General features: G+C 36.6%; 1 protein-coding gene across 5 annotated transcripts; it reads left to right on the top strand.

Annotated features, from left to right (window-relative positions):
• Positions 1-8,993: 8,993 nt before the first annotated feature.
• Positions 8,994-23,010, top strand: LOC107747970 (syntaphilin-like). 5 transcript variants are annotated; one of them, XM_016562606.1, is made up of 7 exons: positions 8,994-9,211; positions 14,719-14,855; positions 17,341-17,415; positions 19,160-19,276; positions 19,885-19,992; positions 20,105-20,254; positions 21,284-23,010. In XM_016562606.1, exons 2-7 carry the CDS (start codon positions 14,812-14,814, stop codon positions 22,920-22,922), a joined length of 2,133 nt encoding a protein of 710 aa, XP_016418092.1. In that variant the 5' UTR covers positions 8,994-9,211; positions 14,719-14,811; the 3' UTR covers positions 22,923-23,010. The 5 variants fall into 5 exon arrangements, with proteins under 5 accessions (XP_016418092.1, XP_016418093.1, XP_016418095.1 ...); XM_016562607.1 differs by having other exon boundaries at positions 8,994-9,144; XM_016562609.1 differs by lacking the exon at positions 19,160-19,276.
• The last annotated feature ends 3,112 nt before the right edge of the window (positions 23,011-26,122 follow it).

Raw genomic sequence — 26,122 nt, forward strand, 5'->3', positions numbered from 1 at the left:
GAGGTGAACAGAGGACTCAAAAGCAGATGATTATATGCAACGGAAAGTTTATTTTCCAAAGGTAACAAAACAAATAAAACGGTAACAAAAAACAGCGAGCCAGTCTCTGGGGTAATCCAACTTCGGTCGGCAGTGTGACGCGGACCAAGGGAGAAGATTGCCCAAGACTCAGCACTCGCACAGGACCAACAACCTGAGAGTTGAGCGAGGCAGAGAGCGGCAGTCCTTCTCTCTACGCGTCCTGGGGTGCAGGAAAGACAGAGGTGAGTGCAACACCAGAGCACAAAACAACCAGAGCACAGGACACAAAACAATCTACTCACAACAAGGACTAGTCAGAAGAGAATATAAAGGAAGGGGTAATGAGCGACAGGTGGAAGATCCACCTGATCCATGCAGCCCCACCACCAGATCAGTGCTGATTCCACTGGTCACGAGCCGCCGAAAAAGACGTGACAACACAGACAGCAGAGGGAGCCATGAAGGCACCCTGACCCGTGACACTGACCTCCAAAATCTCATAAAAGTGCCAAAAAAAAACAAAATTGATACCACAGCTGCAGCTATCATTTTCACAGTAAACATGAGAGTGGCATTCACAAAAATGTGCAGTAACTGAGAAAATGAGATCAAATAGACATAAAATCTCCAAACTTAACTTCAACGTCAATCCTCTAATCTAACTCACAAAGGCCTTGATTAATGCCTGTAACCATAAGAATAGATAAGAGCAATAATTAATTAAATAAATACTAATTTGGTTACATTTTTTCTATTCTCTCATCTTCCTAAACACATCAATTTTGTCTGACTCTATTATAGAGGGCCAAATTTGGCGCTATTAAGTAAATCTTCTATTAAACACAATACATATTTCAAAACATACGTCAATAAATGTTAATATATTGACGTAAAACATAATTTAAATTCTTAAACTGAACATTGATGGATTTATTGACACATATTCATTTACTTATTGAAACTGAGTGAATATATTGATTTTTTTTAGCATTGACATTTCATGATTTAATTATTATTTAATATTTATTAATTATTAAGATTTATTAAAGGGGTCATATGATGCTATTTCAATTTTTCCTTTCTCTTTGGAGTGTTACAAGCTCTTGGTGCATAAAGAACTAACTTTAATTCTTGCTGTTGCTGCCGCTGCCACGTTGTGGAGTCGCTGTGTGTTTCGTTGTGAAAGCGAAAAACTACTTTGTTTGGCCTTCCAAAAGAGGACACAACTAGAAATCAGTGGTTAAGTTGTATTTACAACACTGTTCCAGAACAGTTCAACCCAAATATTCAGATGTGTGCTGCGCATTTTATGGAGGATGAGGACTGTTTCCTGAACCAGTAGCCTACAATGCATCTGTGGCACAAAGGCTGTTTCTATAAAGTTGGGCAGTTCCAACTTTGCAAGGACAGTCTGGCGCTTCTGACTCACAGCCTGTAAGTACGTTTTTTTATATTTAAATAATTTGCCACTGATGATTCAAACGAGTTTTGAGCAGTGTAGAGTAGGCTTGTTGTTTGTGTTTCTCCGATCACAAATGCAGACATGGTTTTATGTTTATGCAGCGCGATAGTCACACGCTTGAGGTATTCGGCCAATCATAATGCACTGGATAGCTGGCCAATCAGAGCACACCTCGCTTTTTTAGAACGATGAGCTTTGTAAAAATCGATGCGTTTCAGAAAGGCGGGGCATAGAGGAGAAACAATAATGTACATTATATGGAAAATAATGTGTTTTTTAACCTTAAACCGCATAAACACATTGCATTACACCAAATACACAAAATAATGTTCTTTTTAGCTACGTCATATGACCCCTTTAATTTTTGGACATACATTGATATATTATTATGGCACACTTAGTCATCCATAAGTAGACGGTCCTAAGACTAATGACATACTTATGTCAAACACATATCAGTGGCTGTTATTGACCGTTCCATTCAAACAGCTCTTCCTTTGAACAGAACCATATTTACACTCCAAACAGGACTGATATCTTCTTTTGCTGTGAACACAGCCTATTAGCACTGAGGGTTAAATTCATCATTAATGAAATCAACAAGTCTAGTGCATCATCAGAAGGACTGTGGGTCAGGCAAGAGCCATGATTAGCCACGAAATAGGGTGGAAAATTCAAATAGCTCATATTACATCTAAACACATAACTCTATCCAGCCATGAAATTGAATAAATCATTACATAGTACTGTATTAGGACCATTAAATAGTAAAAATACAGGATGAAAATACGGTAAATTGGGAAGAGCAAGAATCATTGTTCCATATGCAAAAGAGTCACTGCATAATGTGAGAGGAAGAGAATCCTTCCTTTAGCTATATCTAATCATATAATTATATTATTAATTATAATTATATAATTATAATTATAATAATTATATAAGTATGTTGACTCAAAGTTTTTAAAGCAACCCAAGAAAGCTTACACTGAAGAGTTGATTTAGTGACCTCTCTAGCTGTGATTGGCTTTGTGCAAAAGTCAATTTTCTTTAGCTATTCCATTTGTTTTCCCACCCATTGCTGTGCTATCACAGATATGACAGAACTCACAAGAGCTAAATCAATAGAAGGAGACCTCAAACTTCGCAGAAGAATTAAATTGTTTATTCGCCAGAGACCCTGCGGGCACATTGTATCTCATTTGGCAACCCTTTCTTTGATCTGAAGTTAATTTCACCCACCACTTTTCAACTAGCCCTCTGACTTAGTTTATTCCCTTTTCATTTTTTTAATCCACTTTTGTGAAAACACAAATGCAATATTCAAAATATTAAAAAATAAAAACACCACAAGGTTCTAGCCAAATAATGCTTATTACTTAAACATAAATTCCTCTAAATTATGCACAAGTTAGAAATGTAAAGCATGTAAAGCTCTATATATTGCCTGGTTTCTGAATCTTTAAAAGCTTGATGCAAAGAGTCCAGTAAAAAAAATTAAGAAAGTTACTAATAATGAACGACATAAGACACCTATTTGGTTTGGTTGTATTAATATATATATATATATATATATATATTTTAAAAACATTGAAAGTAACTCGTGGGGAGATAAAAAAAAAATAAGTTGGAAGATTAAACTATATTTCATGCTTTTAAGAAAATCACATTAGTGTTTTTCTGGCTTATATCAGACTTGAGTAATACATTCAATTATATAGATCTTATTCACCAAATAAAACAGTAGAAATGTTGGCTAATTTCAAATAAACTCTCAGCTCCAATGAGCCACACTTTCACAACTAAGTGATAAATGCTTTTTGAAATCTGTGTTTATCACTGACGTACAAACACTGAATTCAATCCTTCAAATGTTGACTACCATCTGCTGGTCAAAGTAGTATATTACAAGAAAACCTCACTTGCCAACCACCAAATCTCAAAATAGGAATAAGGACAAACAAACATAATAATGCAACAATGATACATTAAGAATACAGTGTTACAGAAATTATGCAATTTTTAGAATATTTTGCTACTTAAAGCTGTGTGATTTAATTTCACTCTTTAACTGAATGTTGCATGATTTGTAGTTTCAAGCACTATGTTTTTAGGGCAGTCTGTGTGCCGGCCATGTTAAATTCAATTTGATAATGTGAGCGCAGGGTTATACTGTCCGTTCTCTATTTTCTGCCATTACTATATTGCAAAAAAATCTCATTGTCTTTACTCTATTGCACAAAAAAATAATTATATATTTTAATTTATGCTGATTTAAAAACAAAAATCAATGCATCCATTCTGCTACTTAAAATTATGAATTTTTAATGCTTATAAGTTTGAACCAGTCTTTTATAGCTGTTCATACTGCACAAGAAGAGCAGCCTAGACCAGATTTATATCTGTTTTGCAGAAAACAGATGGAACATACATACTGAATCAGATATCTGTATGACTGCCTGGCACACAGTAAAAGATAAAATAACCATTTTAAAATAAATGTTCATTGTGAAGCATCTAATGCACCTAAGATTTAGCAGAAATATTTCATTATGTTATAGAAGCCATTTCATCAGGGCCCAATTATTTGCAGGGCCCTTAAAATCATAAACAGACTTGGTCTGAAGACAGGTAAGTGGATGAAAACAAAGCACTTACACACCTCCAAAAGGTTTGTGTTTGGGTCACTGCAGCACTCTCACATACCCCATACAGTGCTCTGGTATCCGTGTCATTGAAGCAGTAGTGCACAACGAGAAAATTATCTGAAGAGAACATAGACAAAAGTAGACAGTCAGTCAGACATCTCAGCACATTATGAGTGTTGCTTATCATTATGAGGGTGAGACTACAGTACTTGTGGTGGGTAAAGCTTCAGTGCACATTCTATATAGTCTGTCATTCCTATTCTATATAGTCTGACACTCTATATAGTCTGTCATTCCCTTGCATTCCCCTTTTAACTAGTAAAAATGTGGCTAAATAAATTTGAATCTCTGTTTCAAAATGCATAAAGACTTAAAGAGAAACTGTCTGTTGAGGTTGGAGACCTCGATAATGTCTATATCCAAAACATAAAACTCAAACCTGACAGTTTTATCAGACTTAGATAACTTATGGCTCAAAAATAAAAGTAATGAGTTTGGTTTATGGTTAAAATACAGATATGACACTCTATAAACTGTTTGTTACAGTACATAAGAACATAAACACAACAGCTGAAATTTTGAGTGCAGAATTTTGACTTTGAATTGAGTGCAGAATTTTGTAAATTCAACCTGACTGGACACACACAAAATAAAGAATGTGTACAGACTACATAATGAAAAATAGAGTCTGAAATTGATTGAAGATGACAAGCTTTAATTGAATCAGCTGATTCGACATCAGCATCTATCTTGTCTGTGTCTTCAAAGATTCTGATGAGTTCATAAAGCCAATAACACAAAGATGCAACCATCATTTGAAACATAAACTTCTAACGCCGTATAAACTCACTGCTGTGATGCTGGTGGGTGCATGAGGGTACATGTTTGGCAGAAGGTGGATCAGGTTGTCCAGCAGGTGCTCAGTCAAAGCGTTACACTGCCCCTGTTCCTCAACCATGGTGGGGCTGAGAGGAACGCTGTACACACAGACAACAAATGTGTCACCTTACTAAATACACCACACACCCATCTTCATTTTATGATTGACAGCTCCATCAGACTGCAGGTCTCTGCGTCTCATAAGACTCTGAAAACTTGTGCATGTAATTCTAGACGACTCAGACCTTTAGTTATGTAGTAATGTGTTCAGAAGAACGGACAGGGTGACCAATAGCATTGATTTATTGAAGAAGAACAAAAAAAAAAGGGCACTTCTGAGTGTAAGGACAAAGAGGGCCCTACCTGTGCACGTGCCTGATTACAATACTTGACGATTAAAACAAAACAAGTGCTGATGTATGAAAATTCAATAACACAACAAGTTCTTAACTGGACTATCAGTATTTGTGAATTGTTAGTAATCATGTGCATGGCGCATAGGCTACTTACACACACTGATAAAACACCAATCAAAAACGGAAAAGGGTCAAAACCGAGTCAAAAATCGAGCGTCAAAAACGGAAGGGAGTCAAAAACCGAGAGTCCAAACACAAAGCGAATTCAAAGCAGATAGTCAAAGTCCGAAAGAGAGTCAAAAATCGAGAATCGATAACCGAAGAAATTCAATCACTGTAGAAACTCGCTAAACGCACGAAAAACACCAACCGCAACAATCGCCAAATCTCCCAACAGAGAATTCTAGAAAATAATGTTCCTATGTACCTGCTGCACTCCTCACGTCATAATTGCTCTCTATTGATGATGTAGAATCTGCTGAGAAAAAAATTATAGCTTTTTAAATCTCATTGTTGTGATAATAACATCGGACTGCTTTATGTTTATTTTTATTCAGGAGCGGACATGGCCATCTGGCACACAGAGCGTTTTCCCGGTGGGTAGCCCATCAAGCAGGGACAGCGGCGTATTGGTTTGTCTTCTGTATTGGACGCGTAACCTAACCGCAATGCCCCATAGACAGAATGAAGTATCTTGCTCCATCTATATAAATATTGCTCCACCCCAGAAAACTGAAGGGAACTGACTGTCTTCAGAAAAGTTTCAATGACATTTTCTTTTCATCTTACCTCCGTATAATAGGCTACATATTAAAGCATATGTCTTCAACCCTGTTCCTGGGGACCCACTGTCCTGCAGAGTTCAGCTCCAACCCTAATCAAACACGCCTGAATCAGCTAATCAAGGTCTTCAAGATCACTTGAAAGTCACAGGCCAGGTGTGCTGAAGCAGGTTTAAAATAAACTTTGTAGGACAGTGGGTCCCCAGGGACAGGGTTAAAGACCTATGTATTAGCTGATTTGTTTACAGCAGTAACCAAGGAAACGCTATATTGCAGCTGTTCCATAAGCACCACCTGCTGTCAGAGGGTGAAATTGCATTTTTAGCATAATTTCACAAAGATAAAGTCAGACCACTCTGTTTGCTTTAAATCTTGTTATTGTACAATCTAATTAAAATTTTTAAAAACTGCTCATGCTACATGTATGTAGCATCTTTGTTTGGACTGTAATTTAAATGCTGTGCTTGCCTCTAATTTCAAATGGCTACAGATTTTTTAAGACCAGTTCAGCCTGCAACCAGCCAATAAATAGCTTGTTCATTTACTCTTTCATTCTTTCTTGTCTCTTGCTTGTGTGTATTTTGAACAAGAGTGTGTGTATATATATATATATATATATATATATGGCCCCAGTTTTTTTATTACAAGGTGCGTTCATTCAAAAACAACCACAAAAACATTCATATGTTCATACATTAACAGAGCAGTTTATAATAAAAGTAAAACTGAATACTAAATATACACAGAAATCATAAATATAAATTCAAGTGTCTAAATACTGAGCCAGTTAAGAAATGGCACTAGGAGATTAATTACTGAATTATTAAGAGTATGCTAATCAATCATTAAAAAGTATGAATTTTTTTGGGGGGGGGGAAAAAAACTCCTGTCCATCAGCCTATCCCAGCTCGTCAACACACACACAAACAAATCATTAACAAGGACATGTTGAACAGAACAGATAATGCTGGCAATCTTCTGACAGTTGGGAACTTCTGAATTATTTATTTTTATTTATTTATTTAGTCATTTAGCAGACGCTTTCATTTCAGTTTTGATTTCATTGATGATGACTGGGAAACATCACCAATGCTGTTTTGCTTTCTTTACTTGAGGAAACAGTCTGAAAAACATGTATTATAAAACCTAGCCTACAGTAAATATCCAAGCAGCACAGCAATATAATATATTCATAAAAACTGAAGAATGTCAATACCATCTGCAAAAACTGTAGTTTCTGAGGAACTTGACTACATGCTGAACAATTGTGCTGTCAGTTATAACAGACAATAAAACAACAACTGGGAACATTTGCCATCTTTTTCATTCAAAAAGCTATATATAATTTATAACATGTGACTGTGAATTAACTGTAAAAGAATTATGTAATTATCTATTGCTCAGAGTGCTTTGAAATATGCAGCTTCCTGTATAAAAAATTTTACATAATAAATACTTAATGCATTAACACAGGCACTAATACAAAGACTATAAGAAAAATAAATTAAAATGGATGATCACGTGTCCTTTTGTTAGGTGGAGTCGTGGGGGAGGCATACACTGTTTTATCTGTTTCATTACAAGAGTGGATTGAGTCCCATTTAACAAACATAATTTGATCATTTTTAATTACTCACCTAATTTGGCTTCCTGTCGTTTCCCGCCAAAATAAAAGCTCGAGGGTTTAAGGCGTGGCAGTTAAGAAATTAAAGAAATTAAATTAGGCAGAAATTAAATATATTGCTATATAATTTTAATAGACAAGAAAATAATAATTGAATTAAGTAAAGTATAGATTGCAGATCATCTATTTGTGGCAGATCATGGACAAAACATTAATTTTGAGACCAAAGAATTAGTTTTAGAAATAGAAATATAGAACATTCTGTTCCAATGGTTTTTGTTGTTGTTGTTGTTTGTTTGTTTGTTTGTTTGTCTTTTATTTTTTATTTTTTTTACTATTATTTATTAATTAATTTATTTATTTATTTTGCTTGGGTACTTTACAACAACAACAAACAAGCTTAATCGGCACCTGTCCTATTGGCAGCATCCAACCATTGAGAAGATATTGGAGAGTGCTGTCCGTGGTGCTGAAAAGGCGACTCTCAGTTTCTCCTGTTAAATGCCCATAGTCTGGCATTAGGATACATGATATCTTATTAGGCGGACGTAAAGCAAACTAGAGTCCCATGGGAATGTAATGCCTGGAAAATCTATGCTTATTATTTTTAGATTAGGTGGTTATTTTAAGGGTTACCTTGATTACTACCGCATCGAAGAGCACACTGTCAAAAATGAATTCACATCATTCTATTCAAAATGTTTGCTTCTTTTCTGTTTAACTTTTCTCTAATCGACTTTGATATTTACCTCTTGATTTCTTTTTCAGTAACTAAGTACAATTAACTTTTCTGCACGTTTACTTTTAAAATGTAAAGACGAACCCCCCCCCCCCAGAAAACCAAAACAGCCTTCTTTTAATAGCCTACATAGGCCTATTTTAATAGCGTTTCAGTAAACACAAACCATATTCGAAGTTAGAGCATTCAATAATAGACTGCTTGGGAATATTTATTCTAGATTTTCGAAAAATATAAATATTTCATTATGTCATTATTTATCTTTTTATATTTACAGTTTTGACAGTTGACGTTTTGGTGATTGGGCGTCAAAAGACAATTCGGTTGCGGTCACATTAAGACTATCTGAACATTACTGACAACAATTCCTTTAAAATGTTAACCCTCGAAAATAATTAAACGGAACATAACACCGCATGTCCTCACAACTTAAAGTGGTCTGGTCCCCTTTAAGGAGATTGTCGTAATATTACGCATCTGCTTTCATATCAATCCTCGTCTTCCCTCACCAGGCTCTCAAACAAACCTCACGCGCCAGAATCCCTCTCATTGTCAACAGCACCCGCCTCGTCGACTCGCCCACCCGAGCAGCGGAGCGCCGCTGTGGCGGAGTCCTTGACGGGGACGTGCACCCGGGTAATAACGACAAAGCACTGCTGTTTACATGAATGCAAGCTGATTCTCTCCGGTTTGCTGCAACCAGGTAAATGTCAAATGTTTTGCATTGCAGTATGACGTGCGAATCCTGATGTATCGTTGTAGCGAAGGACTCCTGCATTTCCCGTGTGTAGCACAAACCAAGGACTGTGACCAGGCACAGGGTTTATATAATATCTGAATGCACAGAGCAAAAAGATATTTCACATTCGCACGCTAAATGGTGTTTATTTGCACCGTGTGTTTCGCACACATTTTGGGTTTCGGTGTTTCGATGTGCGCGCGCACAGCAGATGTTTCCCTGCAGCGAGCATGCGTGTGCATCTTGCTTTTGTTTTGGTATTGCGCTTTCATAATATTCTAATCTAGGGCTGTGTTTTCATAACTTATAATTTATCGTTCTCTAGCCCTGAGTAATGCTTTATTTCTAATTTGGTTTCAGCGCGTCAGCTTGCGCTGAGTCGTGACATGGACAGTGTAGTTTTAGGGCCTAGGGTGCAGTATGACCTTGCATCCCTGTAAGGACTTGCGGTCTGCAGAGAAAGTGTCCTTAAAAGTGGATTTGTGAAGATCTAAAAAGATCATCGTGTGTAGTCTTTATCACAACCAAGCAAGGTTACATTATTTCGAACATATTAAAGCAGGTGAAACTGCACAGTGTGTCTCATAGTGCATCACTATAATCTCTTTACTCTCTCTGGTAATTATCACCTGCTCCTTTGCACAGGATGCTATTTGCTGCAAGTAGACTAGCCATTGAGGCTGCTTGCCTTGTGGTTGTGTAATGTCACCATGCCATCCCGTCTGTCTATCTCACCACAAACACATAAGCTAGGAAAGCCAATCACACCACTTGTGGAGCTTACATTCTAGAATAGTGGCTGAATGGCTGTCTCCATGACGACTGCTCTACATCTTCTCAGCATGCAGGCCAATCTTCCAAAGCATTTCCTTACCACATTGGTGCTACAAAGAGCACACTCAATAATATATTTCACTCTGTAGGGTGAATGCAGGAAAAGTTACACTTAAATTTATTCTTCTCTCAATATCTGTCTTAACATTTCTTACAATAGTAAGGAAATATGAATATTTTAATTAATAATTTAAAAAATCTGAAGTAAAATATAAATATAATTTAAAAAACTCAAAGCTGAAAATTAGAAATGAAATAATTAACTGATCAACCATCTAAGTAACTAGCAATAAACTGAAATAGGTTTAAGCTGAAGTACTAAAATTATTTAAATGAAAACTAAAACTGAAATCAAATAAATTACTAATTATTGAACTCACATTAAAATTAAAAGTTTATACTGTAAATAAAATAACATTGATTCTTTCATTACTGAAAAACAGCATTAACGTCGCTTTTTTTTTTATTCCATCCACCACCAGCATTTTTGATTATTTTCACAAAAGTAATGGCACCCAGAATATTTTGTTGTATGAATATCTGAACATGCAATATGTCAAAACAAAGAACAGAGCCTCTGCTTTTAAGCAAAAAAAGATTCATGCAAGATTCACTAGCTTCATGCAATCTTCTTTTCATCAACACTTGAATGTGGGTAAGTTTCATGAAAAAAGCAAAATTTTGAACAAAAAGCTGAGAAAATTGCTTTTTTGTAAAAGACTACATCTGGATCAGATTCAGAATGATGATCAAAACATAGATGGAATTGATTGCTTCCATCAACACATCCAATGCTTGCACAGTTTGATTTATATAATGATTCATGTTTGATGATCGCGTTATTTCACATATGCATCTGCTTACATACGCGATAGCTTGTTTCTGCTTCTTCTTCACCATGTTTTGATCTAGGGATTCAGTACTCTTTCAGAAGATGCATAATAGCGCCTCCTGCCGTACACCAGTGAAATCACGGAAAGCCAGAAAATTCCGTCAATGGCGGGGAAAGAGTTAAAGGGTTAATTCCCCCAAAAATGAAAATTCTGTCATCGTTTGCTCACCCTCCACTTGTTCCAAACCTGTATGAGTTTCTTTCTTCTGTTGAACACAGAAGAAGACATTTTGAAGAATGTTGGTAACCAAACAGTTGACGGTAACCACAGACTTCCATAGTATGAAAACAAATACTGTCAACTGGAACTCATACAGGTTTGGAACAATTTGAGGGTGAATAAATTATGACAGAGGTTTTTATTTTTGGGTGAACTATCCCTTTTAGTTAATCCTAAACTAGTATGGAATGACATTGATGTAGCCATTTGGATCTTACTTAAATCAAAACAATGGCAATGACAAATCATCAGAAAGTGTCCCACTTTACCTAAATTCATTCTCTATATTGACATTAAACATGGTGTCACTGGATATTCCTTTAAAATGTGTTTCATATTTGTAATTGCTTGTGAGATCAATATAATATTGATTACTGCTTTTTTATAGATATACTTAAGCTGATTGCACTGATTACAACTACTGAGTTTGATTCACTTCAGAGCATTCATGCTGCATTTAGCCATCCACACTGGATGCATTTAGCTCCATTCAATCCACTGACTGAGTGATCACTGCTCTCTTAGGACCCATGAGGGATGTCCTGATAAATGATTTCATACTCAAATTAGTTCTGATCACTTCCTAATCCATCTTAATCTAGCTCCCATTAGATTTAGGCAAACATAAGATGGGCCCAATCATTTTCGTTGTTGGAGGTACCAGATTTATTAAAGGAATAGTTATGTAAGAAAGAATTCTGATAGTATTTATTAATTTTTTTGTTTCATGCCAAACCTGATTTTCTTCTCTAACAAATATATATATATATATTTTTTTTTTTTTTTTTTGAAGACTCTACACAGGTCTTTTTCAATACAATAATAGTGACCACAACTGCTAACCTAAGGATTTGTTTACGAATTAAACTGATGAACTCAATGATTCTTGAGTTAAATAATGTGAATTCAGTGTTAATTTAATGTTTTTTATATACAATTTATAGTATGTATTAATATTATGAAACTTTTATTTTTATATTTTATATAAAGTTTTTATTTTAATTTTAGTTTGTTTTAGTAATTTTGATATTTGCTTTAGTCATTTTTTAAAATATCTATTTATTGTTTATTTATTTTTATTTCAGTTTAAGTTTTAGTCATTTTAGTACTTAAACCAAGGAAAGAATTTTATTTAATTCCTAAATTAATTCTCCATATTGGCATTATACATGGTGTCACTGGATATTCCTTTAATATGTATTACATTGTCACTGTAAACTGCTACTGTATGAAAAGACTTGCATGAAGATCTAAGCTGTCAAGCAGATCTTCTATTCTGCTACATTGTTCTTTGCCTTTATCATTATCTGCTTTATATTCAAGTCATAAACTGTTTGAAAGCTGCAAGCCAGTGTGTGATATTTGGCTGTTGTTGAGCAGGTGTTTCTGCAATGATATAGCTTGAAAGTGGCCTGTGAGAGAGAAGAGAAGTGCTAGGTCATAACAATCACTCATCTGCAGCTTTCTGCACATCTCAAAAGACAGCAGTCAGAGGTCATCCAGTGCTGTAGCAGGAGCTTGACAGCAGAATTCCTCATCAAAATATATTATCTTTCTTTCATGTGACATTTAAGTCGCCCAGAGTGAAGATTAGTCGCATATGCGAGTGATTTACTCGCAATGTAGAGGGTTGTGTGTTTTCCAAAGAGAAGTAGGCTCTTTCTTCAGACATTTCTGCTTAATTTATGAGCCACACACTATAGCCAAAAAAGCCATTACCAAGGATTTGTGCTCCAAATCATGCAATCATTATATGTAAGCTATAAAAGTTCATTTTCCATTTGATTAATGATCTGAATATTAATTCATTTATTTGTGTATTTATTTGATATGATAGAGTTTGCTGATGATTTAAAATATGAGAGAGACTGAGAATGTAGTCTTCTGCGTCGGTGCAGAGTTCAAACAGATAGATCTCACAGCTGAGCTCTACGTTATGACTCACACTGCACCAGAGGGAGTTGAGACCACACTGTCCCGATACTGACTCAGCGACTGCACATTTTCCCCAAAAAATGTATTAGATCCCTGTTTATTAATTCATAATATTGTTATTTATTAATAATATAATTTGACTGTTTAATGAGCTTTTATCATTTTTACTTGCATTTAGTTTTCTTTACTTTTACTTACATTTAGTTTTTCAAATAATATATATATATATTTTTTTTTTTTCAGTTTTATTTTAATTAATGAACATGTTTATTTTTATTGTTCTAGTTAACAATAACTACACTGGTCTGTTTTGTTCATTTTCATCACCCAGCCAACCCCGAGTGCAAAAATGAAGGTCATGTCATTATGGTGAAGGATTGAGTTGCTTATTATGAGGAGCATACTGCAGTGTTGCTTGTTTATTAATAATATTGTTATTTATTAATAATATAATTTGACTGTTTAATGAGCTTTTATCATTTTTACTTGCATTTAGTTTTCTTTACTTTTACTTACATTTAGTTTTTCAAATAATATTTTTTTTTTTCAGCTTTATTTTAATTAATGAACATGTTTATTTTTATTGTTCTAGTTAACAATAACTACACTGGTCTGTTTTGTTCATTTTCATCACCCAGCCAACCCCGAGTGCAAAAATGAAGGTCATGTCATTATGGTGAAGGATTGAGTTGCTTATTATGAGGAGCATACTGCAGTGTTGCTTATACTAAGCTGTGCCAATTCCTTTTTAATTATTTAGATCATTAATCTTCTTTTCCATCAGCATGTGTCTCAGGATGCCCACTGTAGTAGAAATCACTGCTTTTTCTCATTTTCTCATTTGTCTGTTTCTCGTATTAAATATTCTAGCTGCATCAGGGATGAACATTTTTTTAAAGCTTCTGGCGGGTCTTGATTTCACTGAGTAGTCTGATTGTGAAAGTTAAAGCTCTATTATTTCTGTTGTCTAGCTTTGCATCAGCGCAGAGTCAGAGACCAGCCAGTCTATGTCAGCACAATGTTAAATATATTACAGCTCTGCAAGCAATGCTGCTGCCAGGTCTGCTGAGTGTGAAGAGGTCAGATAGATTAGACGAAATGGACAGATTCTAATGTTTCCTTTTGACACTGATGGCATGATCTGCCTCATGATAATGTAAGAAATAAAAATGCAAACATTTAGGTAATGTCTTAAAGGGGCAGTTCACCTAAAAGTGAAGCCTTTTTGAAATCATTAATTCTTTCTTCTGTGGAACATGGAAGGGAAATGCATTTTCAAAACACAACATTTCAAAAAACAAAACAAAAAAAAGATTTTATTTTCCACAGACCAAAGAAAGTCATTCAGGTTTGGAATGGATCGACATGGAGAGTGAGTAATGATGACAGAATTTCACTTTTTGGGTGAACTATCCCTTTAATAACATTATAGTGTGGCAACAAACTTGAAATATTTATTTTTTTAGAATGTACCTAGTTAGGAAACTGCTGTTATGTGAATGAGACAAGGGTTGATACATGGTTTGAGATTTAAAATCATTTCCGCAAGTCAAACTGACGACATTGTCTATGTTCTTGTGTTTTATTCAGGCTGGCTGCAGCTGAGCTATTCATGCTGTGTAGACAGGGAGGAAAACAGATCCAGCTGAAGAAGGAGAAAAAAGGGAGAGGACTGCTGACTCCATGTCTTCGACTTCAGATAAAAGATCTGGCTCTGGATCACGCAAGTATGGCATCTTTTGGCTCTCCTGAAATCTTCTTTCTAACAGACATTCTTTCAAAACTTGCAGCTGTGTTGGTGCTTTGCAGTAATATCTAACCCTTCTAGCTGCTGTTTAACTCTTTTAATCACAGTAAGATCTCTGCTGCAGTTTAATGACCTTTTGAGCTTCAAGTGCTTCAATAATCCTTTCTCTCTTCCGATGCCGTCATTAATACATCAGCTGTTTAGCAATTTCAATTTCTCTCTCTGCTGTCAAGGCTTTTTCACCCTACAACTGCCAGGTTGTATAAAAACTACCTGAAGTGCCAGTTTAAATTATTTATAAGCACGTTAATATACTAGGATATTAAACACATACACACAAATGTACACTATGGTTCAAAAGTTTGGGGTTGGTACGATAAGTCTCTTATGCAAGGCTGCTTTTATTTAATTAAAATACTGTAAAACGGTAATATTGTGAAAAATATTTTTACATTTAAAAAAATAATGGTTTTAAATTTTAATGTATTTTAACATTTTAATTCCTGAGAAGGCAAAGCTGAATTTTCAGCATCATTACTCCAGTCTTCAGTGTCACATGATCCTTCAGAAATCATTCTAATATACTGATTTGCTGCTCAAGAAACATTTTGTATTATTATCAGTGTTGAAACAGTGGTGCTGCTTAATATTTTTGGGAAACCGTGATTTGAAAAACTGAAGATTTTTTTAGTAAAAATGTAAAAGTATTTAAAGATAAATTTTATGCATCCTTGTTAAATTAAAGCATTAATTTCTTTTTTTTTAAAGGGCATATTATTAGGAAAGGCAGAAATGACTTCAAAACATATAACAAGTTCCACCAAATTATAGCAGAAACATTTGTAAATCAATGATTTAACAAGCACATGGATAAAGCAATATTTTTAATAAGCATATTATATATCTTCCACTTTTTAAAATGAAATATATAATGTTTTAAACCTGAGCGAGATTAGCATAAGCATGCTGTTGTCTCACTTACTCGCTTTTTACATATCGACTGCAGTAAAAAACATGTAATTGTATGAATCACGCTTGTATGGATTATACAATGATAAATTAAATAGTTACGTCTAAAACTTTGTTTCCACACTTCCTGTTTAAGCCATACCCATATCCAATTCTGTCCAAATCACTGATCTATAATAGAGAACTGGATTGCTCATGACGTCATAAAAGTGAAGTCGCTGCTCCGTGGTATTCCCCAGTATTCCCATACATTCTATTGAATTAACAGGAAATCGTAAAATTTTAATGAGAAAACATCACCTAACGAGTCAGCGTTTTTATATCTGAAGTATCCCTGTACATTCTTACAATGCAAACGTCCTAAGCATGTAAATGGTTATTTGTTTAATGTCGGGAATTTCCCCTACATATTAAAAAGTTACGTGTCCTATACATTACCATAGCGAACATTAGATGAACATGATGAACATCAGATGGACAAATCCACAACATATCCATGTCAAATGACAAAGTGATCATGAAATCTGAATAAAGCTTTATGCTTTGTATTTATGAGTTAATTCGCCTTTTGTTACGTTCGTGGTTTATGTAATTATGATGTTTTTTATTCGTACAGTAGGCTAACTGCAACTGTTTTTCTAACAATGATTTCGTTAACAGCATTCGTTTTGAAGCAGGTAATGATGTAAACGTTGGTTAAATAAAAAATTAACTAAACATGCACATTATTCCTGGAAACTGTAATGCTAAAATGCCATAGAATTTGCGCCATCTTGAGGAGTCTGAAAGAGATATTGCTCCCTCAGGACATAAAATAATACACGCATCGTAACTTATTCAGAGAAATAACACTGACGTGCGTATGCTACGATTTAAAGACATGAAGCTTTTTTTCCAAGATGGTAAGCTTTGAATTTCAATACAATATGGAGCAATATAGTAGCAGGCTTGTATTGTAATATGTATTGTATATCCCAATCAATTCCAGATACTAAGACCAGATATTCATGTTTAATATTTCCTGCATAATTACGAACATGAAGAAATATATTTTGTGTTGGATCAGTCACCTGTGTCGGCAGTGTGCAGTGTAAATGATTTCAATATATCGCTTGTCCTGCCCGAAAATACCATAAACATTGCAGATAACATCTGAAGTAAGAATTTATTTACATACACATATCTTAAAAACTAATCCTGTGTGACTGATGCTCTTCAAATCTGGGGTGATTTTAGGTCAGTGTTTTTGGCTGTCAGTCAATGGTGCTCTCTGCCGGTAGGGAATAGTAAGATGGCGGCTCGAACACTTCCGGTGGCTTCACCGCTGAATGGAAGTTTAGAGCGTGATGAGCAATCCAGTCATATATATAGATCAGAGGTCCAAATACAGATACTTATGTCATTTCAAAATATATACCAGTAGTTGCAATGAGTTTTAATGGTAATTTTGCAGTAGAGCCCAGCTCTGTGCCTCTTTCTCATCTCTGTTTCCTCAGATTCAACCTGCTGAAGGCCCTACAGCCTAAGCACCGCTTGCAACAAATGCTGTCGTCTCCCACTGCATCCCCTGTGTGAGACTCTGATTCAGTACCCTATAGTAGGGCATGACTGTAGTAGACAACACTGCTGCACTGGGCATTCACACGCTAATTTAAAACCAGCCCATTACCTGCAACCACTGATGCTGATGTTGAGGATCTGAGAGGGCAGATTACTCTGAACTCACTGGTCTTTGACAGAGGCTCAGAGAAAGTGCAAATGGATCAGTTAATGATCTGTAAATCTGTTCCATGAGAAGCCATTTTGGCTCTGATTGAATTGATCATCTGTGAGACCGACAATTATTGTGATATTTTGACAATGATTCTAACGAATGTGTGGCAATTCAGTGCACATATTCACTACACATTACCCAACTTTCCCTCAATTGGTCCATATCACTGAAAACATAATGGACGTACCTGGTCTGTCCAGCTACCCTGGCTACTTTTCACTTTCTCCCTTCTTTTCCTTGCTATCAGTACTGATAGCAGAGTCCTCTTTTTTCTCTCTCTCACTTCTCAAGCACGCTTTGTTTGTCTCGGCTCTTTCACTTTGCTTCTATTTTCTCTGTTTGCTCTCACCTTAACCATGACCTTGGCTTGCTTTCATGGTTAGGTAGTTCAGCAAACCTCTTATAGCCCACCAATGGTGGTCCTGGTGGACAGTAGTTATAGTGGCTTGTCATTGAAAATGTGCTGTTTTGATTGGTTTATTTTTATGTAACATGTTGAGCTGAGAATTATATTTGGACCAGTGTTATTTTAGTATTGTTTATATACTATTATAATGTTTATTAATGCTTTAGATTTTACTTTTATTTTCAGTTTTCATTTTAATTTTAAGTTTAAGTAATTTTATGTGCTTGTAATTTTTATTAGTTTTTTCTGTTTAGCTTTAATATATATATATATATATATATTTTTTTTTTTTTTCAGTTTTAGTTTTAGTAATTTTAATACTTCAACTTCGGTGGTTGACCAATATGAGGCTTTCAGTGGTTAATGCTGATACTGATATTTACTCAAAACTCACTCACAAAATTGAAATAAAAATGACCAAATACCAGCTCATTAATATCATATCAGACTATCACTAGATTCAAAGTTATCCACCATCTGTAAAAACAGCATTCTGCACCACCTAAAAGAAGTGCTTTCATTCAGCGCAGCTAACCCTGGGTTTAATTTTACATTTTTCCAAAAGAGAATGTTTTTTGGGAGATTAAAGAGTCATTATGCTCTAAGCTACCCCAATTAATAAGAAGCTACTATTTATCTTTCTCTCTGTCCTCCCCTGACTGCTGACTTCATTAATTAGTCAGACAATCTGTCAAATAATCTGTCAGATCTGCAACCTTGTGTACAGAGTTTAATGGTTGTAATAAAACAAGCTTCTTGTTATGTTAATTTCAATTGGATGTTTTAAATGGACTTTAGAATGATTTGAATCATTTCAAATGTTAAAAACAGATGTATCAAAAGGGCCAAATCAGCACCTGGAATTTCAAGGACAGATGTATACATAATTTTTCGGAAATTGGGAAAAAACAATATGGATAAAAATAGAGAATAATGGAAAGCTTACAACACAGTCGGTAAAAGTGGCAGATGATTTCTTTTTCAGCTTCTACCTGAATTCATCTCGTATTTATTATCACAGTTTACAAGAAAATGTCCACAGAAACATTCATTTGAGTTTCTATACAATACAGGTTAAGGTGAACTTGAGGTGTGTGCTATCCTGTATAATGATTCCTTTTTGTTTGTGGGTCAGTTTTGACTATTGCAGGTTTATAGAGCTAGACTACACACCCATGGAGTCAGGCATTATGGTCTCTATGAGACAGAGCAGAGGATTTCTGACACCAAAGTCCCCGGAACACCACTGTCGGTCAGCGCTCCATCATCCCTTCTGTCTCGTTCTTCTTTTTTCTCTTCTTTTCTTTACTTTTCTTTGTTCTCCGTGTGGCATTGTGTCAACATGGATTCAACCTCTTCAACCAAAGCACGATGTCCCTATAAAATCCAACCTTTTAAATTTACTGGGGGTTTAAAGCTCGAATTGCATATGTGTCACATTTGAAGATGATTTCATGTCTGTGGTGTGCAAAGGGAGCCCTCATTAGATGGCACTGCTGTCAATTTCTGCTTGTTCGGCTGCCAGTTTGTTTCTCATTATTGATTCATGATGGATATTTATCATGATTTGTCATTCTCAGCACATAATACAACTGTTTGTATTTGTGCTTGCAGTTTTATGTGAGCTGGGTGTCTTTTTATTCTTTACATCCATAGAAGGTGTTCTCTCTCTCCCTGGCTGACTAGTTGACTGTATGTATAGAGGCATGTTAGTCATTTTTGGTTTTGTGTTTCATGGAATTGTGCTTTTTGTTTGTTCATGTAAGTGTGTGTTTGTGCATTCTGTTTATACCTCGTCCTGTGTCCTCTTAAGTGGCCTTGAAGGTGACACTCTGAAATTGTGATTCTGTTATGATACAGGCGGAGTCCAGCACCTGTCAGTAACCGTGATCCCCATGGAAATGCTTCTCTCAGCAGCAGTAGCAATTCAGGGTCATGCAAGGGCAGCGATGGAAGCCCGACCCATAGGTGAGACACGACTCACCCACAGACCAATGATGCATTGCTCCTTTCTCTTCTTTCTCGTTTGTTTATATATGGTATTGTTTGTTCTATATACCACCTTTCTCATCCATATCAGGCATCACATAAAATACACCTCCTGCAATGATAACCATGGTATCCGGCCCCCTCCACCTGAGCAATACCTTACCCCACTGCAACAGAAAGAGGTGTGTATCAGACACCTCAGAGCACGGCTCAAAGAAACCATCGAAAGGCTGCAGGACAGGTGAGGCATGCATCATTCATAGTATGAGGGCCCATGCACTAATTATCACATCAGTCTTTGAAGAAATTAGTTTTATCTTTAAACAGCTGCTTTGAGCGGCAGTTAATTAAAGTGATTCCTTTATTTAAAATTGTTACACAAATTTGCACTTGGTTGATGATTTCCAGACCATGTAACAATTACAAATACAGATTTACCTATTAAGTTGCAAACCACTAAATGTTAGCATTTAGACTGTGTAATTTGTCATTTATTTCTCTATATTCTAAGGACTCTAATCTAAATATTTATTATTTTTCTAAACTGTTAATTTTAAAGGCAGCCTCCATTTTTCCAATGGCAATGAAGTGTAAATGTGTTCTTAAAGCAGCTTTGTGTAGTTCTCTGAAGAGAGTTATTGGTCAGCATTTCCATTTATCACAATGGCAGTAGTTCGCCTGGTACATGTTTGCTTATTGTGCTCAGTTTGGGGCACACTACTTAATTAATAGTTAATTACCTGAGCCTTAAATGCCATGTAACTAATTATTGTAGAGCTTCAGAAAAATTACATAAAGACAATGCTGATTGGCTGGTGGAGCCACAAGAACATGCAGTTGCAAACACTGAATGGCGTTCAGTAGATAAAGTTGCTTTTTGGCTAACTACACCATGCTAACCAGACAAACACTGACTCCTTGTTCTTTTCAAATAGGTTTCCTATGCACACTCCCCTTCTCCCACTGGTCAGACAAACAGATAGTCCTTCCCCAAAGACACACAATTGTTTAGGCCAGTGTGTTGCTATGTTGGGCAGCTCCAACAGACCGATGTTGAAACTGCCACAATGTTGTTTACAATTTTCAAGGAACGTAAACTATCAGTCACTGACATACAGTTGGCAAATCACATTATACTGGGATAGGACAAAGTATTTTAAAAGCAAAAACATTTGACACAGTAGTTTTAGTTTTTTTGGACGGTCCTTGCTTTTCTCTTTTGACGTGCTTGGTTTCTCTATCCTCTGTCTTGTTTCCTCTCTTTCCATAGGGACACTGAGATTGATGAGTTGCGTACTCAGCTGTCTCGTATGCAAGAGGACTGGATTGAAGAAGAATGCCACCGCGTGGAGGCCCAGCTGGCTCTAAAGGAGGCTCGCGGGGAGATCCAGCAGCTTAAGCAAGTTGTCGATGTTGTCAGATTTAGTCTGGGAGACACCGAAACTGGAGTGCAAAAGTGCTTCCAAGACATAAATCTCCAGAACCACAAGCTGGAGTCTTTATTGCAGAGCATGGAGCTGGCACAGATCGGGCCCACCAAAACAGGAGAAACCCTGTCAGGTGGAGGGGTGGTGGGGGCAGGGCTGGAGGTCAGCGAGGGCCTGGTGGGGTCTTCCGAAGGCTCCCCAGCTCGCTTGCTTACCTGCAGCTCTATCTACACCAAGCTAAGTGACCAGACTGGCCAGGAATGTGGTGGTAATGAAAATGGGTGTGATATTCCATGTTTGTCAGGCGAGGGCACGCAGGACAGCGGGTTTGTTTGCTGTGGAGACAGTGGAAGAGGAGCAAGCAAGGCAGATCTGCTCCTGGAGGCTGCGTTTCTGTCTCAAGAGACAGCCTCGCTGCTCAATGCGTACTCCCGCCTGCCACACTCCTCCACCTATGATGCACTGTGCAACAGCGAGCCTAGAGTTGTGCCTCTCCGCTGCAGTGGGATCGGGACGGGGACCACTGTTAGTGTAAGTCATCCATGTCTGTCGCATCATCACCTATACCTGCATCACCTGCGTGAGCAAGGCATTCAAACTGACTATGATCATGCCCCTGCTTCGGCCCCTGCCCATGGTCCCAGTACATCCTTTAACTCTGATCTAGACACTATTGCTGAGCGCACCTTCCGCTCTCAGGCCTGCAGTCCAACCTCTACCTGGATGTCTGACGAGGAAGATGATCTGGAGTCCGTAGCCACAGAATCAGCCATTACAGCAACAGTTGCCACAACTTCTGTCATCACAGACTTTTACACTGAGTCTGCACCAGCTGTTGTAATAGAGCCTTGGGCATCAGCTGCATCTGTTTCAAAAGGACCTGCGACTTTGGCGTTGATCCCCATGGAGTCCTCTGTTAAGGAGACAACTGTTTCAGAGCCCCTTACAGTCTTACCAATCACCACAACAGCTTTGACCACAGAGACCATTGGATCCCAAGTAACCAACTCTGTTCAACCTCAACCTGTAACAGACCCTTTGCGAAACCCTGGCACCTCCCCTTGCTCCGTGCAGCCATTGGTTGAGACAGAATTAGAGCCCCTTCCACAGACCACTCAGCCTCGTAGTGTACTAACAGAGGCTGGGGTTGAAGGGGATCATGTCATAAATATAGTTGCAGACGATGAAGACGAGGATGACGAGAGTGCTATGAACACAGAGTCCAAGTCGTCTGGCTGTGGTTTACCAGCAAAGAACTACTGGAGCCGGCACTTCCTAGTGGATCTGCTTGCGGTGGTTGTGCCAGTGGTCCCCACAGTGGCGTGGCTCTGTCGGGGTCCACACCGTGTTGGTCAGCCAATATACCATATTGGTTCTCTATTGCGGGGTTGCTGCACCGTGGCTCTTCATTCTCTGCGTAGAGGAGGAGGCCTTCGGCACTACCCCACAGGAGGAGGTGGTCCAGGGGGAATGAGTATATGAGACCAGCTCTTCTCTCAGGGGAAGTGCTGAAGCCAGTGATATCACTGTTGTTCTGTAAGATGTGCAATTTGGGAGTGGTTAACACATGTACAATGAATTGAGGCAACCAGTGGAAGGATAGTGTCTGAGCACAGTACCTTAATGCTGTGGTTCTCTATGGTCTATATCCAAGACAAGATAAGAATGAGGAAGGGGAATCACTAGCATTTATTTGAACCAACAAATAAGATGCTCATGAAGTTCAGGACATCAAGCGAGCTTTCACCTTTTTCCACAACTACTACCCTGAGTAAAGAGGAGGGATGAAGTGTTCTGAATGATGGACTGACACGATGACATTAACTCAGCTTTGTGAGTGACACTAAAATATCCCCTTTAATATGATTGTATTACCCTTATTTAGAGTGAAGAGACACAATAAGTGATGGGAAGAAACTGTCCTTTTGTGCGTCCCTCCTACTGTCACTGCAGAGGGTGTGTGTTGTATGTGTGTGTATTGATTGATCAGTGCAGCCAAAGTACCTGGATTACTAATGGCCATCATTGTTGTAGCTGCGAGTGCAGTAGTTAGCTGTCCCATTACTTGTGCCTGTGTGGCATAAGAGCAGAAGTCATCTTTTCCCCTTAAGGAGCAAAGCAAGCACCTGCAGAGCTATTTATATGCTTTGCATATACCACTAGTGTCGTAGATAAATACTGTCACAAAATGATACATAGTCCATCTGGAGTCTTTTAGACAATGTATTCTTTATTTTATGCTCAATTAAGTGGGGAAGTTTGATGGTTAAGAAATGTTCTGTATAGTTGAATGCTAAATTGTGTGTTTAGGAAAAGGGTAATGTATTTTAAATAATAATATTAACAGTAAGAAGGATTCAGTGTTTAGACAATGGTCTGGGTTAAATGACTTTAATAGGGTCATGGGAGCTTTTTCATCAGATTAATTTTATGATTTTGTTTCACTGTGTGACCATCAAAAAACTGTCATAGCCAAATGTTTTTGGATAAAATGCTAATCTTTAACAATAGGTCTAATTTTCATGTTCACTGTTAGACTAGGTTATGTAATTTCAACCGGTTGTGCTTGACCTGCTACATGCGGGGCTCAAACTGGCAACAGCCGGCATGAGAGTTGGGACCGCTAAAAACAATGCTAAATAATGAAACATCTTAAATTAATTTAGCATTACACCCTGCTAAAACAAGTTGTTGTAATGCTAATATTATTAGCACTAATACGTTATTAAAGTAGCTAATATGTTATTTCTGAAATACTATGTAATATAATTCCACTAAAAAGATCAAAGAAAGCAAAAACGAAAAGTATTTTGTATCGAGTTACTTGGTAAAAAAAAAAAGTTTTTTTGTATAAGTTAAGATAAGTTTTTGTACACTTATTTGTATAAGTGGATTATACAAATAGATTAACTATCTAGGTGTAAATTTTAAAACAGTGAAAGTAAATTAAACATTTACTGCATGCAGAAACACATTTTATTTTAAAATTCTCTGCTTTCAGCTTTTTCCAAACATTTGGCCATGACTACATTTCCCCTGATGTTCATGTTGACCATTTATTTGACTGACACGTAGGTGAAGGGTGACATTTAATGACATGTCAATTGCACTATAATTCACTTTATAAGCAATTACTTGAAGTATACTTGATTGTGAGTTTCTGTCTGTCCAAAGGCCAATGCATACATGTGGATTTGTGATCCAGGGTTAGATTTCACCGACACCACCATTTCAAAGAATCATCGTTTCATAAATTCACATGAATATTTATACTTTGTGTTGTGTATATGTGACAGCTGGATTGATTTGCCAGTCAACAGTGTACCAGATAATCAACCAGTTGATCACTAATTGTAGTTATTTGTGTCTCACATATTGTCTTATCTTCTGTCCCTCCAAATCATAAATAGCCGCTGCCTTTCTGTCTACCTCCTCCCTCTGATATTGTGTACAGTATATGTATTGTAATATAGGCCTTATTTGTTGTCTATTTGCAAAGTTCTCATTTAAATTATTTACTGCTTTCTGTTGTGCATATTTGATGTGGCGTCTGTAAGGTTTTTTAGCGCTTGATATTTATTCTTTTTAACTGCTTGACAATCTTAATTTGTGCTTTATGTGGTGGCAAGTGTGCATATATGCCATTAATTTATAGTCTAGTCCCTGCACTTTTTCACCTCATTCCAACTAAGCACTTACTGAAGAACCTTACAGCAGATTTAAAGAAATGAAGGCATATATGTTCCTGATTTTTTTGTTTTGTTTCGTTTATTGACTCATGTTTGTTGAAACTATGAATGTGTGGCATTCAGATAGTTTTGTCTTTATCTGAGGATAAGAGATTGTGAGATTGTAATCAGTTGTTACCCCAAGAATAGGTTTCCTCCAAACCGCTACTGTCTGTCAATGAAATGTACGTAAATAACTATTGCATTAGTTATTTGGCCAGGTAAATGTTTTACGCTGATATAAAGCTTTGTATACCTGTTGAAATGACATGTAAGGCCTTGATAAGATTTTCTTGAATTTTTTGAAGCCATATTACAAGCAGAGGTGTATATTGGCCCTATATGCTGGTAAATGTAATATTTCTATTTTGTCATATCACAGTTTTTTTCACTCTGTATGAGTGTGCAATTTAATGTGAGAGTTCATGTGTTGCAGTATCAGTTACTTTTTCTTTCTGCATTTGAATGGTAATTAATAATCAGATTATTTGCTTTAAAGCTTCCGATCCACCATTAGGAAGTCTACAGATCTTAATACTTATTGTTAGTTTTACTAATAAAACCTTTCATTATTTTCTGAAGTTATCAGGCTCTGAAGTTAATGAGGCTGAATTTAACAGGCTGTTGTGAAAGACTGCATTGTAGCCAAGTGACAGTTTTTCTCCATATCCCTAGTTTTTATAGCATTTTTGGGGATGATTAAGAATAAACATTTCCAAGTTTGATGTCAATGTCAACTGGCACAATATTTGTTTAGAATGTACTTTTGTAACCACAAAATGTCTTGTAACAGATGCATCTCTTATTGAATCATTACTCTCCGATAATACTTTTTAGGGTAAGCTGGCAATGAATAATTCGTTTCTTTACTAATGTATATCACCTTCAACCATGGTTTGAAGACATTAGTACCTCATATATTCTTTAAATTGTTTAAATGGAAATAGCCTCCAA

This window comes from Sinocyclocheilus rhinocerous, unplaced genomic scaffold (assembly GCF_001515625.1).
Source record: "Sinocyclocheilus rhinocerous isolate Xijiao unplaced genomic scaffold, SAMN03320098_v1.1 scaffold1251, whole genome shotgun sequence".
Taxonomy (NCBI): domain Eukaryota; kingdom Metazoa; phylum Chordata; class Actinopteri; order Cypriniformes; family Cyprinidae; genus Sinocyclocheilus; species Sinocyclocheilus rhinocerous.

What these genes read in the sequence shown, in the direction of transcription:
- LOC107747970 (XM_016562606.1), top strand. Translation starts at nt 14,812, where the DNA reads ATGTCTTCGACTTCAGATAAAAGATCTGGCTCTGGATCACGCAA. An exon ending in TCTCCCACTGCATCCCCTGT is followed by an intron (nt 17,416 to 19,159) that starts GTGAGACTCTGA and finishes TTTGTGGGTCAG; the next exon opens with TTTTGACTATTGCAGGTTTA. An exon ending in GATGGAAGCCCGACCCATAG is followed by an intron (nt 19,993 to 20,104) that starts GTGAGACACGAC and finishes CATCCATATCAG; the next exon opens with GCATCACATAAAATACACCT.